Source organism: Equus quagga, chromosome 3, assembly GCF_021613505.1.
Source record: "Equus quagga isolate Etosha38 chromosome 3, UCLA_HA_Equagga_1.0, whole genome shotgun sequence".
Lineage (NCBI taxonomy): Eukaryota > Metazoa > Chordata > Mammalia > Perissodactyla > Equidae > Equus > Equus quagga.
This window is the reverse complement of record NC_060269.1, coordinates 54,774,100-54,792,081: the sequence shown is the minus strand read 5'-3', so window position 1 is coordinate 54,792,081 and position 17,982 is coordinate 54,774,100. Positions and strand designations below refer to the sequence as shown.

At 35.7% G+C, this 17,982-nt stretch overlaps 1 protein-coding gene across 11 annotated transcripts in view; it reads left to right on the top strand.

Annotated features, from left to right (window-relative positions):
- The window catches only part of NEK1 (NIMA related kinase 1), a 219,998-nt gene that overhangs the window by 81,549 nt on the left and 120,467 nt on the right, over window positions 1–17,982 (top strand). For all 11 annotated transcript variants that reach the window (XM_046657126.1, XM_046657120.1, XM_046657127.1 and 8 more), the window contains one exon: window positions 5,437–5,539. In XM_046657126.1, the coding sequence (XP_046513082.1) occupies window positions 5,437–5,539 (103 nt within the window). The remainder of the gene's footprint in view (window positions 1–5,436; window positions 5,540–17,982) is intronic.

The window sequence follows — 17,982 nt, the reverse complement described above, 5'->3', positions numbered from 1 at the left end:
CAGAGATTTAAAACTTGTTGCATGGTCAGTCAGCTAGTAAGTGGTTTGGATTTAAACTAAGTTCATCTGACTGTAGAGTTCAGCTTCTTAAATATTGTTATGAAGATTTCTCAGCTTCTTTAGATTCTGCTAGCAAACCAGCTAAAGAGTTATTGATTTAGTTGGTTATAAAATTGTAAAACATTGGAAACTTTAAAAATAAAACGTGATGCCAAGTACTAAATGAACTTTCATATATATTGGTTAAATTTGTTTTGATTTTATCTGAGGATAAGGAAAATGGAGAATTAGTAGAATACTGTCATCAAGTATCATATAATTTTCAAAAGGCAGATTCTATATACTGGACTAGTTTTCTTCATGCTGACCTCAGCAAGATTAGAAGTAGGGCCTGCAAACATTTTAGAAGGAAGCAGTAATCACTTTGATGTAGTATAAATTCATGGAGAATAGATTATGTCAAATATATGTTTTATTTCTTTTTAGGGTTATAGGCTAGAACCTTAGTTCTCAAACTGTGTACTGAGGTGTCTTGGAGCATCACAGTGCCTTGGATATTTTACAATTTTGAGGGAAACACAACTACATCTGTTGGACAAAGCACAGACCACGACTGTTAAGCAGTTGGGACCTAACTATTTAATTAATGGAACTGCTAGGAATTTCTGCTGGCCTAGGGGCATTGTGGAAAAATTACTTAGTTACCTAGTAGAGTATATAAACTTCAGCAATATACTGTTGCCAGGGTGTCTCAATGTAGATAAGGTGAAGAAATATAAATAAAGATTATTAGATGGGTTAGTAGCTGGTTAAAGAATTGTATTCAGAGGATGCTGGTTAATATTTTGATGTCATCCAAATAAAAAAGTTTTAGAGGCTTGTCCTCAAACTGATCTTCATTTTTAAGGAGAGGCATAGAAGAAACATTCAAAGGATATAGTCATCATATTTCCAGAAGACATAATAGAAAGAAATAGTAAATATGCTGTGTGATTGATCAGGAAACAAAATAATCTTAGTAGACCTTAGCTACAACCAACTTGATTTAGATAAAATTTAACAGGAATAAATTTGATGTACTTTTGAGTCTGAAAAATTATCTGACCAAACAAATACATATTTAGAAAAGGTTTATAAGTAGCATAGATTAAAGAAATTGAACTAATGACCTTTCATTGCCCCTTGGATCAAATTGCAGCCCCTAAATGGCCTGCAAGTTCTCATAAAGGCCTGATACTTCCATGGCCTTATCTTGCTACTCTGTTTCTCCACTTCTGGGTGTGGAGAGGAAGACATCTTTTTTCTAATCCTTGTTCCTTTGCACCTGCTGCTCCAGCTGCCTAGAATACCTTTGCCTCTGCCCATTTTGCCTGGCTAATGCCAACTCATTATTCTGGCTTTGGTTTAGGTTGGCACTTCTTTACTAGGTCTATAAAATAAAATAAAACATGGGACCTGATTGAGAACTTCCAACTTTTAATTATTCCGAGTAAGCTTACTAAAAAAAGAGTTATTAGCTCTAATCCCATCCTTTAGTAAACGAATGGACATTTTAACGTGGTAAAAGTTAGGATGACATAATCTTAGAATACAGCTTATCTTTTTGGAGTAAATAAATTTGGATTTGTAAAAATTATATAGTTTCTTTATATTGTTGACAACTATTGAAAACTTAGTGACAGACTACCCCGGGTCAGAGAACAAGCACTGGCTAGTCGCTACTGTTGTTCTAAGCCTGTATTAGCTGGTCTTCCAGGATGCTCTCACATTTTGATGAATATGCCTCTGTGTAGTAGAAATAAGCCTGTGCGAAGAGGCCTTGAGGCTATGAGTTGGGCATACCCTCCCTTGGTCATTGCTTGGATAGCTCCATGGGGAAATTCTCAGGCACCCCTCATCACAACCACCATCACTACCACCTTTGCAACTACTACTATCATCATCTGAGGTTTTTTTTTTATTTGTACATGTTAATATCATTAGGTTTAAACAAAACCTTACCTTTGTCAGCATGCCGTTTTTTCTCATTAGGGTAGCTTTACAGCTTTTTTTTAGGGTGTTGATTTTACAATTTAGTGGAATTTCAAATTTATTTATCTTTATTTTCAGATCCTGGTGGAGTATATACTCCAGTAGGTTAAATGAGGGAAAAGGAAGCAAGTTTAAACATGTTCATAAATCAGCAAGTTTAAACATGTTTGAAAGATTTACTTCTCTCCTGCAAACTCCTTATAAATGAAAAATAACAGAAAAGCCTTCAAACTGGTATTATATTTTGCTATAAAGATAAAAATGCCATTATCTTCTATCTTTTATAGCTGGTAGTTGTCGGTAAGGAAAAAACTTAACTACTGTGTGTATGATATTCTCCTAATCTCATACTTACTAATGGCCGTTGTCTCATATTTACATTTATACTGTAATTGTTTTCTACTGTCGTGAATCAACAACTTTTACTACTCCATCAAACAAACTATTGTCTTTGTCCCTCAACGTTTTGCTTTACTCGAGGGCACTTACTCTTTTTATCTTCCTCTCATCTTCAAGTTCCCTTTTCATACTGTTTTCTTTGCTGAATTCAAGACTGCTCACATATTTCCTGTTTTAAAAATACTAGCAGCTGACTACCTTGTTATCTCCCTGTCAGTTAGGATTCTTAACCAAATGTTCATACCTCTTTTTTCTCTCCCTTTTGCTCAGGGAAAAAAGGAAACCCCAAGGAAATTCACAAGTGATTTTTTTTGTCCTGTTTTCTGCTTGCCAAAGTGATAATAGGTTAGTTTTAGAAAAATCAGAATATATAGGAGGGTGTTAGGAAACAGGAAGGAAAATCACTACTCATCCCTACAAAGGCAGTCAGTTTGAAGACTTTGGTCTATTTTCTCGAATTCTTTTTGTAATATATTTTTTCCCTAGTTAGGAGATCGAATTCTATGTACAAATTTGTATCTGGGTTTTTTTTTTCAATCTGTTCTTATTTGACATTTTTACCGTAAAATTTTCCCATGCTAAAAAACATTTTCAAGGGGTTTTTGATGTCTATATAAGATTCTAGTGTCTGAGTTACCATAATTTATATAGCAAATCCCCTAATATAACACATTGTTTATAACTTTTTACTTTTTTGAACATTTTCGTGCCATATTTCATTTTTTATTGTTATTTCTGTAGAATAGAATCTTAGAAGGACAATTTTTGAGTTAGAGGAGTTGGTCAGTTGTGTTCTTGGTGAAGACTATTCAGTGAAATACAACTTGTAAGTCATATAAATTAATAGGTAAAGCAGGTAGTACTATATATACATAAGCGGTGTGAAAATCTGTAAATCAAAGCTGTTATGCATATGAGAAGGTTTATAGTAAAATATTTCTGTGCAACTATTGTATTAATGTATTTCAGTTGAAGGTTCAGACTGACAAACACTGGACGTAGTCGGTGGCTTAAAACAGGGAATCAAACACATTTTACTTCTGTAAAGGTTAGAGAAGGAAGTCAATGCAGTCAATATACCCAGCAGAGAAATCAGAAATTTTATCTATTTGCAGATGGTGCTGTAACTTTTTAGGACCCCCAAAAGAGCTTTGCTAGTAGACATACAGTTTCATATGATATGTCTGAACATCATACCCTCTGAAAATTTATCTGTCCTCTTCAGGCCCAGCCTTATATAAATTGGGCTATAAAAGACCAGGATATAGCTTTGCCTGGATGTATGCAGGAGATACGTTGCATCCAGACCAGAAGTACCTTATTAATCTCATAGTTATACAGTGCATAATATGACTGCTAGAGGACAGCACATGTGCACTACAGAGGCATAACAAATTTCTCATTCATTATTCTTAATCTACTCAGGTTACCATGGCTTAGGTGAAGTGCGTTTCTGAATTTGGTGACATGGAGCTAAATTAAGATTTAGCTACCTACACACATCTAAGAGTCATAATAAAAGGTCTTTAATCAGCTATAGCAATTATCTAATCCTAGAAAATTCCAGTGATGGAAATTTCACAAGAATCTCTTTTAAGTACCATATAAGGTAAATGAACCTTAGACCACAATCATTCATAACTCTGGTGAAACAGATTTTAGGTTTTTACAGCTTAATTTCATTTGTTCATTCATTCATTTGCTTATTGAGGTAACATTGGTTTATAACATTATATAAATTTCAGGTGTACATCATTACATTTCGATTTCTGTGTAGACCACTTATGTTCACCATCCAAGGACTAGCTCCCATCTATCACCATACACATGTGCCCTTTTACTCCTTTGTCCTTCCTCCTCCCCCTTCCCCTCTGGGAACACCAGTCTAATCTTTAGATCTATGTGTTTGTTGTTGTCGTTTTTTTTATCTTCCACTTATAAGTGAAGTATATTTAAAATATTTTTCATATGTTTCAATTAGTAGTTGTTACCAAAATGTGTGAAGGTAATAATTATTTGGGGCACGAAAATTAGAAGTATTTAAACCTACTGGAAGACAGAACAAACATTATTTCATGTATTTTTCAGAACATAACTTGGTAACGATCCTAAAGAGAGGATGTAGGAAGTTTGTGTGTCTTAGTAGCCAAAATCTGAGTAGATGCACTGCCAATAACTTGCTCATCTTTCTTCCTCACGTACAAAATTAACTGCAGTTGAAATATGCTCTGAATTCTCTGATTGCTGGAGTTGGGTTTTGTTTATTTTTGTATCTTCCGTACTTAGCATGGTAACAGGCACAATATATATTAGATGTTCAATAAGTGTTTGTTATTGATATTTTTTATGTGTAGTCTGAACTCAACAACATGTTTACATTCTTTTATAATTGTCAGAGAAAGACACAGAAATATAATTGGGAAAGATTAAAACAAATAACTGCTTTTAATTTTTTTCCTAATCTATCCCTTGTACTTTTTAATATTTGTGATATGCAAGGAATTTAGACATTGCTTTTTACTATATATTTGAAAACTCACACAAATATACTTTTCATTCTTTGTTTTCATTTTTAAAATTGCTACTGTACTGCTTTAATTTTACTTCAATACTGATTAAAGAAGGTTCTTAAATATATTTAATACAGAGTTCTGAAATAAGATTAACTACTTGGAAACTATTGAGACTGTTCTGTAATTAAGTGTAGTCTAAAATAATTGTATGTGTCTATAAGTAGAATAGATTCAATAAGTGTCAGAGAAAACTTCTTGTTAAGATTTGGAGTAGTAGTATAGATTTTACTTCTATTTAAAATAGTAAAGAATATGATTTAGGTAGTAGTTACTGATATGCATGTAGCTATTTCTTCATTACAGAGGAAGGTTTTATTTCATATCAGCCTTTCTTAGTATTCTGCAACAAAGAAAGTATTTAGAATAATTTTTAACTTTTTGAAATATTTAATATGCAGAATTTCTGACTTTGCTATTTGTCCAAATTACTCAGGCAAAAGGGACAGCTAGCTGTGGAAAGAGCTAAACAAGTGGAAGAGTTTCTGCAGCGGAAACGGGAAGCAAGGCAGAATAAAGCTCGAGCTGAAGGACATATGGTATGACTTTTTTTTCTAAATTTTGAACATGTTAGTATTCCAAGTGAAGGTCTGGAATAAGGTAGGTATAAATGAAAAGAATTGGAATCTTTTACAAACATTTACTCTAAACTTTTGCAGAGTATAAAGTTGTGATATATCTTATTTAATCTCTCTTTTATACCAAGGGTGAAATTCTATCATTGCTTTGGTTAATTGAGAATAAGTTCGTAGCTGTATCCTTCCCTTAAAAAGAATGGAAGTAGGTATAGCAACCCAGATATTTATATTAAAATGATAAGTTCTTACATTTCTTACTTTTTTCCCAGTATGCAAAGAATTTTAGAAGAAAAATGGGAAGTAAACATTTGGATAAAGATATGTGTAACTATGCATTTACTCAAAAGCAAATTAAGAGCAACAGTATATTAAAGCCTCCAGTTATGCCAGTTAACTAAATTCTCATGTATCCAAGAAAATATTAACAGCTTTTAGATAATCATTTCAATAGTTGAAACGTAATAGTTTTGACTTGTAGAGGTGCACAAATACCTTTTGACCTTTGTCAACAGAACAACTGATGATTGTTTCTGTTGGCTCAGCATCCCATGAAGCATCACGCTCACATAGGAAATAGGTCAACTCAATGGTAGTATATTTGGATTAGACTTATAGCATGTCTATTGTAAGTTCATATGTGACATCTTTGTGAGTTAATTAATGTAATTATTCCAATTTAGGGTATTTTTTCTTTGAAATAATGTCATAGGAAAATAGTTAATTTTTTTAATGGATGCCCATTATATTTTTAACCTACATCAGTTTATGTTTTTCTAATATCTGGAGTTAATCTGTGTTTGTATCCTTCCTATAGATAGTAGAAGAGAACCTCCTGCATTTTCCTTGCCCCATATCTCCTATGTTAATAGCATCTGGATATTAGTTACAGATTTAAATTAAAAATATTATAAAATGATTATTAGACTTATGGAGATTTACAGATTTCGTTCCTCAGCATTGGTCCTTACATCCTAATATTCTCCCCTCAGTGTATTTTTCTTCATGCTGGAGAATATTCTCTGGCAGTCCTTCTGGAAAGAAACTTTCCAAGATTTGTTGGGAAATGTCCTTATTTTGTCCCCACACTTAAATGATAATTTGTAGTGGTGGTCCCTGGGTGAATTTGCTTAGCATTTGTATGTCTGAAAAAGTTTGCCTTTTTGCTTTTCAAAAATATTTTTGCCAGGTATAATATTATAGGTTGAAAGTTTTTTACCTTTCATTACTTTAAAGATGTCTCTCCCCTTATCTTGTGGCATGACTATTTCTGACAAGAAGTCTGCTGTCATTCTTGTCTTTTTCTTCTATAAGTAATATGTCTTTTTTCTCTGACAGCTTTTAACATTTTCTCTTTATCACTGGAAGCAATTTGATTATGATGTAGCTTGGTGTATTTTTCTTCATGTTTATTTTGTTGGGATTTGTTGAACTTCTTAGATCTGTGGGTTATTATAACTGTCGTCAGATTTGGAAAAATTTCAGCCATTATTTCTTCAAAAATGTTTTTCTGTTGTCCCCCCTTTTCTTTCTTCTAGAATGCTCAGTACCTATGTACTAGGCCATGTGATGCTCTGTCAACAGTTTACTGATGCTCTGTTCATTTTCTTCAGTCTTTTTTCTGCTTCATTTGCGTAGTTTCTATTTCTTTATCTTCAAGTGCATTAATCTTGTGTTCTGCTTTGTTTAATCTGCTTTAATCCCATCCAGACGTTGTGTATTTTTTTAATCTAAGATATTGTATTTTTTATCACTTAAAGTTTATTTGGGTCATTTTTATACTTTCCATGTGTCTCTCTATAATATTTATACTTTTCTCTACCTTCTTAAACATGTGGAATATAATTATAATAGCTGCTTTAATGACCTTGTCTACTAATTCTATTATTTATTTCATTTCTGAGTGTGTTTGTTGATTGATTTTTCTCCTCATTTGGGTCATCTTTTCCTGCTTCTTTACATACCTGGTAATTTGTGATTGGATGGCAGACATTGTGTATTTTATCTTGGATTTTTTTGTATTTAAATATATTGGGACTTTGTTCTGGGATGCAGTTGTTTGGAAACAGTTTGAGTCTTTCAAGGCTTGCTTCTAAGATTTGCTGGGCAGATCCAGAAAGCCTTTAGTCTAGAGCTAATTTGGCCCCACTGCTGAGACACTAGTTGAGTACCCAGTGCCCTTTTGATTCGGAGGTCTTTCAGCATAAAATATTCCCAGCCCTGAGTGAGCCTCAGGTATTGTTGACATTATGCTAAGGGTCACTCAGAGGAGACTCAGAGGAAACCATCTGCAGATCTCCACTGCTGGCTCTCTGCAGCTCTCTATTCTTTGGTACTCCATCCTGCAAGTTTTAGTGATCTTTAACTTCCCAATCTCTGACTCCTGTTTCCTTAATTTAGAGAGACTGCTAATCTCTGTCTGGGGACCCTCTCCCTGTGCCGCAGCCTGGAAACTCTTGCCAGGCAATAAGTTGGGCAATTATTGGGCTTACCTCACTTGTTTCTCTTCTTTCAAAAATCCCTGTCCTGTGTTGCCTATTATTCAGTATTTGGAAACCATTGTTTTGTGTATTTTGTCCAGACTTTGAGTTGTTTAAGGTAGGAGGGTAGATCTGGTCCCTGTTGCTCCATCATGGCTACAAATGAAAGTCTTGAATAATAATTTGGCTGGGTAAAGAAATCTAAGTCTGAAGTTCTTTTCCATAGTGATTTGAAGATACTGCCTTATCTTCCTTTCAGTGTTGTTAATGAGACATGTGATATGTTCTGGTTCATGTTCCTTTTTAAGGGATTTTTTTTTCTCTCTGATAGCTTTTAAGACTATTTTTGGATCCTTGATGTTCTGAAATTTCACTTGAATATTTCTCAGACTTTTTTTCACTGACGTGACTCAGGCTCTAACTGGATGCTTTCAATCTGAGTACTTGTCTTCACTTCTGGGACATTCTCAATTAACATTTCTTCAAATATTGCTTCTTCTCCTTTTTCTCCTTAAGAGGACTTTTATTAGATGGATAGATTAGAACCTCTGCATCAAGTATTCTTTTTAATGTACTTTTGTTTCATCTTTTTTATCTCTTTTTCTCTTTTTGCTATGTTTTGGAAGGATTCTTAGTCCTGAATATCAGCTCACTAATACATTCTTCAGTTTTGTCTGCTCTGCTGTTCAGCCCATCTAATGAATTTCTTTTAATTTTAGAAACTTGTATTTTCATGTCCATGAATTCTAATTAGTTTTTCCTTAAAACTCCTTGATCATATCCTTATTTCTATGATAATACTTTCGTTATTATAAATCTTGTACTTAGTGTGCTATCAGCCATGTTACCCTGGTTTCTTCGGTTTTTGTGTTTGTTACCTATTTCATAGTGTTGGCATTCCTCAGATGTTCGCTGTTCTTGATGTTGTGTTCATATTTGGGAGTGTCTATTTTATTGTTCATTACCTTGTTTGAGTGGCCCCTGGCAAGACAGAAGAGTGCTACTGACCTGTCCTTTGCACAGTTTTCACTGACATTAGAGGAGGGATGGGACATGTTGATATTCTTCCGGACAAATACCTTCACAGCTTATTTTCTGGGCTTAGGAGATTCCCATTCTTCCTAGGAATCACCAGTCACCCAGAGCGTAGGCCTGTCCTTTCCTCTAAGCTTTCTCTTCTCACTCCTTTCTGAAGGTAACAGACTCCGCTTCCTGAATTGTGGAGATGGATAGTGTACTGGGGGTAACCCTCTTATTGTAACCACTATTGTCTGCTGTTAGGCCTTCTCATGTTCTTAGTTTCCGACACGTTTTAGAGCATGCTTCATGTTGCTCACATCTTCTCTGGTAGTATTCTTTCTGACGTGCTTTTGCTCATGAAGTTTCTTACTTTAAACTGATTTTGTGTACATTCCTTGTCTCTGGATTCCTTCTATTCTTGGGACTAGCAAGAGTGTTGCTTGTTTTTGAGTGCTGATATGTATTCACTTAAAACAACAACTTCTCTATTCTAGAATTTTGCAAGAAGGGAGGCTATAGTGTCACTCTGCCACCTTGCAATCAGAAATTACTATTTTCATTTTGTTTAGTTTTCGTTTAAAAAAACGTGCTTTAGAGATCAGCAGTACATTTTGACTGGCTTTTATATGAATTTTCAAGATTCATTTTGTTAACTGTGTAGAATTTCTTCATTCCTCAGATGACTAAATGTATACATAAAACTTTATCTTAGAAAGATGTGGCTAAGAGTAAATAATTTCTATTTTTCAGTATATTTGGCTGTGTGCATCATCCATGACTGTTTTATTCACTAATTTAACAACAGGCAGTTTGTTAATCACTTTGGGGATAGTAGGTTAATTAATTAAAGTTATTTAATTAAGACTTAATCAGACATAGTTTGTCTCTAGAGTACTTTATAATCTAATGTTGGACAAGAATATATATGCTAGTAATGTGAGGCAGTGAATGGAAGTGAGGGCTGAGGTTAACTGTGGGAAGGATAAGAGGCCTCACAGATTTTAAGTTCTAAATTTGAACTTTTTTATGATGAGGTAGAGATGCTATTTAAAGTTTACCTCTCTGGGTCGGCCCGGTGGCTCAGCAGTTAAGTTCATATGTTCCACTTCTCTGCGGCCCGGAGTTTGCCGGTTTGGATCCCGGGTGCGGACATGGCACTGCTTGGCACACCATGCTGTGGTAGACATCCCACATATAAAGTAGAGGAAGATGAGCACGGATGTTAGCTCAGGGCAAGGCTTCCTCAGCAAAAAGAGGAGGATTGGCAGCAGTAGTTAGCTCAGGGCTAATCTTCCTCAAAATAAATAAATAAATAAATAAAGTTTACCTCTCTGTGTTAGTTTTCTATTGCTGTGTAATAAATTGCCATAAACTTAGTGGCTTAAAATAACGTAAATGTATTACTCACAGTTTCTATGGGTCAAGAACCTGGTGTGTTTTAACTGGGTCCTCTGCTCATAGTCTCATAAAGCTTCATCAAGGTGTCAGCCAGATGTGTCCTCATCTGGAGGCTCAAGTATGGCAAAATCTTCTCCGCTATTCCCTCGCGGTGTTGGCAGGATTCACATCCTTCCTACTGTAGGTCTGAGGTCTCCATCTTGATTGACTTTTGACTAGAGACCACTCTCAGGTGTTTGCCACATGGTCCCCTTCATCTCAGCAACAAAGAACTTCCTGTCCATCAAACCCCTCTCATACTTCAAACTCCTGACTGCCACTTTTACAACCAGCCAGAGAAAACTGCTTCTGAAGGGTTCATGTGATTTGGTCGTGCCCGCTGGACAATCTGTTTCGATGGAGTCATCCCATTTAACGTAACCTAATCATGTGGGTAAAATCTACCATATATACAGTCCTAGGGGTTAGGTAGGCTTTGTAAACCTGGTGGAGTGGGGGGGTGGGGGGGGGTGGCAAGAAACCTTGGAGATTGTCTTAAAGTTCTGCCTACCATACTCCCTTCCTGTAATTTTAGAGACTACATCAGGGGACAGTAGACTAGGCTAAGTGAAGGAGCTACTTTTAAGTGCTGTCTTTAGCAGCATGCTTGATAGTAAAAAATACTACCCAGGTCTCCAAACAAGAACTTTTTGTTTTTAATTGGTTTTATTAAGATATAATTTAAAGACAAGGAAGTTCACCAATGTTACGTGTCATCTCGATGAGTATTGACAAATGTATATAGTCATGTAACCACTGCCATAATCATGGTATAGCACTGTTCCATCATTTCTTAAAAATTTCCTCATCTCACCACAAGAAAAAAAAATTTGCAACTCTATGAGTTGATGGTTGTTAACTAGACTTACTGTGATAATCATTTCTTAATATATACATGTATCAAATCATTATGTTCTACACATTAAACTCATACAGTGTTGTCAATTGTATGTCAGTAAAACTGGCGGTAGGGGGAAGTTTCGTTGTGTCCCTTTCCTTGAAAGCTACCACCAACCACAGGCAACAACTGATCTGCTTCCTGTTGCTATAGTTTTGTCTTTTCTAGAATTTCATTTAAAATTATCAGTCATATAGTATATAGTTTTTTGAGGCTGGTATGTATCAGTAGTTTGTTTTTTTTATTTCTGAGTCATATTCCACTGTTTGGATATACCACAATTTGTTTATTCATTCCTCAGATGGTGAACATTTGTGTAGTTTCCAAAAAAGATGTGTTTAAACTCATCAGAGTAATGTGAAAATTAAATACACTCACTTATATGCATACCTGTGTAACTAACTAGCCTGTCCTCCCTGGGCAGCCCTCTTTCTGAGTTGGCATATCTGTCATTATGTGTAACTTAGCTAGTGACTGTTTTTACATTCAAGCTTTTGAACACTGCTGGAGAAAATTAAAGCTACGATAATTAATGTGAGATCAGTTTATGGTCTCTGGTTTCAGCCAAGCTGTCAACCCTACTCAGTAATCCTTTTATATCTTCATGGTCAGCAGCCTCTCCCATTGCCCACGGTGGGAATTTTCCTCAATGATTTTGTCCTTCATCCTTCTCTATGAAGATAATTTACTTTACAGAGAAAATTGGGCTTAAGAGTCCCACATGTCCTCAGATTTTCTGTCTCCATACTTTTAAATGTACCCATAATTGTACCCAGTTTTGTTTTCTCCCATCTCAGAGAAGGATATAACTTCCTTCATTCAAAAGTAGTCTTTCCCATGCCATCCTATTTGATAATTCTAATACTAATAGTTGTTAACATTTGTCATTTATTGGACGCTTACTACGTGTTAGGCATCGCTCTAAGTTCTTTACCTATATTAACTCAGTTAATTCTCAGAGCAGTCCTCTGAGGTAGATTCTGTTGTATTCCCATCCTACATCTTACTGAGACATAGAGAAATTAAAGTTACTAGCTCAAGATTTACAGCTACTAAATGATGGAATAAGTATTTGAATTCCTGTAGTCTGACTTTAGAGCCCGCACTTTCATTTCTTTATCTTCTGCGCCATACTTTCTGTTTACTTAAGGGCCTTCCTAGTCCATCAATTGTTTTGTCTTTTCTGAACTTTCCTTCTTTGCTGGTACCCTCCTGTAACCTATACATATATTCACATTTCTCACATTCCTCAGTAGTCACCATCCTGTCTCCTTTCTCCTCTCATAGCCAGACACTTCAAATGAATGAAGCAGCTGCTGTCTCTAGTTGCTTACCTATTATTCAATTTTCCATTCATGTGCACAGCTTATCACCATGTAATCGTATTGAAACAGAAGTCACCAGTGTCCGTCTTGCCAGATAGGGTAGTTTAAATCTTTATCTTTTTTTTTTTTTTGAGGAAAATTAGCCCTGAGCTAACATCTGCTGCCAATCCTCTTTTTGCTGAGGAAGGCTGGCTCTGAGCTAACATCCATGCCCATGTTCCTCTACATTCTATGTGGGATGCCTACCACAGCATGGCTTGCCAAGCAGTGCCATGTCCACACCCGGGAGATTCGAACCGGCGAACCCCGGACCGCCAAAGCGGAACGTGCGCACTTAACTGCTGCGCCACTGGGCTGGCCCCTAAATCTTTATCTTATGTGATCCTTCTGTGGCGTTTGATCTCATGAGCTACTGCTTCAGAATTGCTTCCTTGCCTTCTGTGATACCATATTCTCTTTGTTTATCCTTTACTTCTCTGATTACTATTTCTTAATATCTTCTTCTACAGGATTCTTTTCTTCTTCTCAGTCTTTAAATGCTGATACCCTGTAGGATTCTGTCCTTGGTTATTTTCTCACTATAAATAATATCCTGGGATGATCTTACTTATTCTGCCAGGGACCAGTGACTTCAAAATCTCTATCAGTGATGCAGACTACTTTCCTAACTTATATTCTATCTGGCTACCTTCTGGACATTGTTTCCTAGGTGTTGCATTGGCTCCTCTTTTAAAAAAAATTTTTTTTAATTTTTAAATTATCATGCAGTAAGATTAACTTTATTTTTGTCTCCATTTCTATGAATTTTAATACGTATATAAATTCATGTAAACACTACCACAATCAGGATATAGAATAATTCCACAACCCAAAAAATGCTCTTGTGTTCTCTCTCAATAAAGTCATACTCTTCCCCCACCCTATCACCCTTGCATCCTCAGGTCTATTCTCCATTACTACAGTTTTGTCTTTTCAAGAATGTCTTAGATTGTACATGTACCTAATAGTATGTAAAGTTTTGCAGTTCGCTTCTTTGATTCACCTTAATGATATTCATTCAAGTTATTGCGTGTAACAATAGCTTTCTCTTTTTTGTTGGTGAGTAGTATTCCATAATATGGATGTGTTACAGTTTATTTATCCGTTCACCTATTGAGGGACAATTGGGTTGTTTGCAGGTTTTGGTAATTATGAGTGGTGCTGCTTTGATCATTCATTTATAAGTTTTTGTACGAGTGTAAGTTTTTTTTTCTCCAGGGTAAATACCCTGGAGTGGGTTTGCTGGATCATATGATAAGTGTATATTTAGCTTGATTTAAAAAAATACCAAACATTTTCCAAAGTACGTGTACCATTTTGCATTCTTATCAGCAATATATGAGAGTTCCAGTTGCTGCACATCCTCATCAGCATTTGATATTCAGTGTTTTTTTATGTTAGCTATCTAATCCACATATAGGGATATCTCATTGTAGTTTAGTTTGCATTTCTCTAAATGTCAGTGATGTTGATAACTCTTCATGTGCTTATTTCTCATCCCTGTGTATTCTTTAGAGAAGTGTCTAAGTACTTTGTCCATTTTAATTGCTTTCTTTTTTTAATTAATTAATTAATTTTGATGAGGAAGATTGGCCCTGAGCTAACATCTGTTTCAGTCTTCCTCTATTTTGTATGTGGGATGCCTCCACATCATAGCTGATAAGTGGAGTAGGTCCACGTCTGGGATCCAAACCTGCGAACCTGAACTACCAAAGGGGAGTACATGGAAATTTAACCACTCAGCAATGGGGCCAGCTCCCTTAATTCTGTTGTTTTCTTGTTGTTAGCTTTGAGAGTTCTTTATAATGTGGATACAAGTCTTTTATTGGATAAGTGATTTGCCAGTATTTTCTCCTAGTTTGTAGCTTGGCTTCTCATTCTCTAACAATATTTTTCACAGAGCAAAAGGTGTTAACTTTGATGAAGTCTAATTTGTCCATTTTTTTTCTTCATGGATCATGCTTTTGGTGCCACATCTAAGAACTTTTGCCTGTCCAACACTTATGAAGATTTTCCCCTGTTTTTTCCTGTTAAAATTTTTATACTTTTACTTTTCACCTTTAGATCTATGATCCATGATAAAATGTTTTTATTATGGTAAAATACACATAACATAAAATTTACTATCTTAACCATTTGAAAGTATAAAATTCAGTGGCATTAAGTACAGTCACAGTGTTGTCTTCCTTCTGCTTGATTTCTGTTTATCTTGCTCTTTTCTAGTGTTTTAAGGTCAAAGCTTAAATAGTTGAGATCTTTCTTCTTTTCTAATATTGGTATTGCATGCTATAAATTTCTCTCTAAGTGCTACTTTAGTTGCATCCCACAGATTTGCTGTGTTGTATTTTCATTTTCATTCAGTTCAGAATGTGTTCTAATTTCCCTTGAAACATACTCTTTAGCCCACGGACTACTTAGAAGTGTGTTGTTTAATTTCCAAGTGTTTGGACATTTTCCTATTATTTTCTGTTACTATTTCCTAGTTTTATTTTTTATGGTCAGAGTACATACTTTGTAGGATTTCATTCAATCCTCTTAGATTTTTTAGAGTTTTTACTTTGATGTAAGAAATGATGTCTTCATGAATGTTCTGCATACACTTGAAAAAAATGTGTATTCTGCTGTTGTTGGGTGGAGTACCATCATACATCTCTTAAGAATGGGGATACATTCTGAACAATGCATCATTAGGCAATTTCATTGTTGTGCAAACATTGTAGAGTATACTTACACAAACCTGGATAGTATAGCCTACTACACACCTAGGCTATGTGGTAGTAATCTTATGGGACCACCTTCATATTTGCCATCTATCATTGACTGAAACACTGTTATGTGGCACCTAACTGCATTATATAGGTTTCAGTTAGATCCAGATACTTGATGGTGTTTTTCAGTGGTCCTTGATCCATGCTGAAATTCTATTTGAAATTCTACATTCTATTTGATACTGAGGTAGGAGTGTTGAAGTCTTCAAATATAATTGTAGATTTATGTATTTCTCTTTTCCGTTCTGTTAGTTTTTCCTTTTTTTTTTTTGAAAGAGCAGACACATTTAGGATTGTTGGAGTTTTTTGGTGAATTGACCATGTTTATGAAAATGTGATGTCTTTTTATTCCTTGTATTAGTTTTTTCTCTTGCAGTGTAACAAATTACTACAACTTAGTGACTTTTATAATACACATTTATTATCTCATAGTTTCTCTGAGATAGAAGTCTGGACACAGCTTAGCTAGATCCTCTGCTAAGGATCTCACTTGGCTGCAATCAAGATCAGCTGGGCTACATTCTTATCGGGAGGCCCAGTTGAAGTAATGATCCACTTCCAAGTTCATTCATATTGGTGAGCCAGTTCATGTCCTTGTGGCTCAATGAATGAGGGCCCCAACTACTTGCTGGCTATTGGCTAGAGGTCTCCCTCAGTTCCTAGAGACCACCTGAAGTTCCTTGTCACAAGGACTTTCTAACACGTCTGCTTACTTCATTGAGCAAGGGTAGTCTATGGAGGAAATTTGCTAGCAAAACTGAATGATATATAATGTAACAATTACAGGAGTGACAGCCTGTAATTACCTTTGCCCTGTTCTTATGTTTAGAAGCAAGTCACTGGTCCTCCCCACACTCAAAGAGAGGATTATACAAGAGTGTAAACCTTAGGAGGCGAGGATCATGGAGTCTACCTCCGTGTGCCACATTCTTGTTAAATTCTTTTGTTCTGAAGTCTACTTTCTTTGATATTAATATAATCATTCCAGCTTTCTTTTAACTAGTGTTGGCATGGTATATCTTGTTCGATGTTTTTACTTTTAATCTACCTGTCATGATTGATTGAGATGGGTTTGTTGTCATGAATCCATAATTGGTTTGTGTGGGTTTTTAAAAATCCATTCTAACAATTCCTTTAAATTGATGCGTGTAATGTAATTGCATTATACTGTTATCTTGGATAGCATTTAATGTAATTATTGGTATGTTTAGAATGAGGTATAATGTTTTATTATTTGTTTTCTGTTTTTGTTTCACTCTTTCCAATTTCTCGCTGACTTTAGGTTATTTGAACACTTTTTGTTATTCCGTTTCAGTTAATTTGTTGTGATTTTGACTATATCTTTCTTTCACATATCTTTCTTTCACATATCTTTTTAGTGGTTGCTAAAGGGATTAAAAAACATACGTTACTTTTCACAATAAGCAATATTTTACTACTTCAATTGGAATGTAGAAATCTTTCCATCATGTGGTTCCCTTGCACTCTCCCCTTTATGTTATAGTTGTCTTATATGTCACATTTACATACATTTAAATCCCCATCAGCAGTGTTATAGTTTTTGCTTGCAACTTCACACATATTTAAGAACTCAAGAGGACAGGAATAACTTTGTTATATTTCCACAAATATTTACCATTTCTGTTATTATTCTTTTATTCCTAATGTTCCAAGTTTTCTTCTTATGTCATTTCCCTCTATCTGAAAAAATTCCTTTTGCTGTTCTTTTAGATAAAGTCTGCTGGCTGTAAATTGTCTTATTTTTATTTCATCTTTATTTCTAAACAATATTTTCACTGGGTGTAGCATTTTGGGTTAACAGTTCATTTCTTTTATCATTTAAAAAATGTTGGTGATGTCAGCATCATGGCCAAAGTGAGCTGTTCCCTTTGTCTCTCCCCTCTAAGTTACAACCAAACAGACATCCACTGACCAACAGAGGATTCCCTACACAGCACAACAGGACACCTAAGAGATCCATGCAGCTATACATCTAAAAGTGGGTGGGTGGACTGGATCCCCAGGAAGTGGTGTAACTAGGGGAGCAATCCCCCCCCCCCCCCAGCGACACCTGTCCAGGGCATGGATCCTCACACAGTGGCCTATGCAACTCTGAGTGGAGGCAAAGGTGGCCCAGCCCTGTACGAGCACACGAATGCCTGCAGAGCAGTAACCACACATGAATGCCTGCTGCACAGCAACAGGAGTGTGACAGCAGCCATGCCTGCATGATGGTTGGTGGCATGGTGGCAGCAGTGGCCTGACCCACACAACTGTAAGCAGGCAAGGCAGGAGCAGAAAAAAACAACCCCTGCATACCCCAGTAGTGGCAGGTGGAACCTGTAACCAGAAGTATCAGGAATCCACAGCAGAATGGTGACCAAGACACCAGTGGCATCACCCCCAACACCATCTCTACCAGCAACAGAGGCTGCATCCA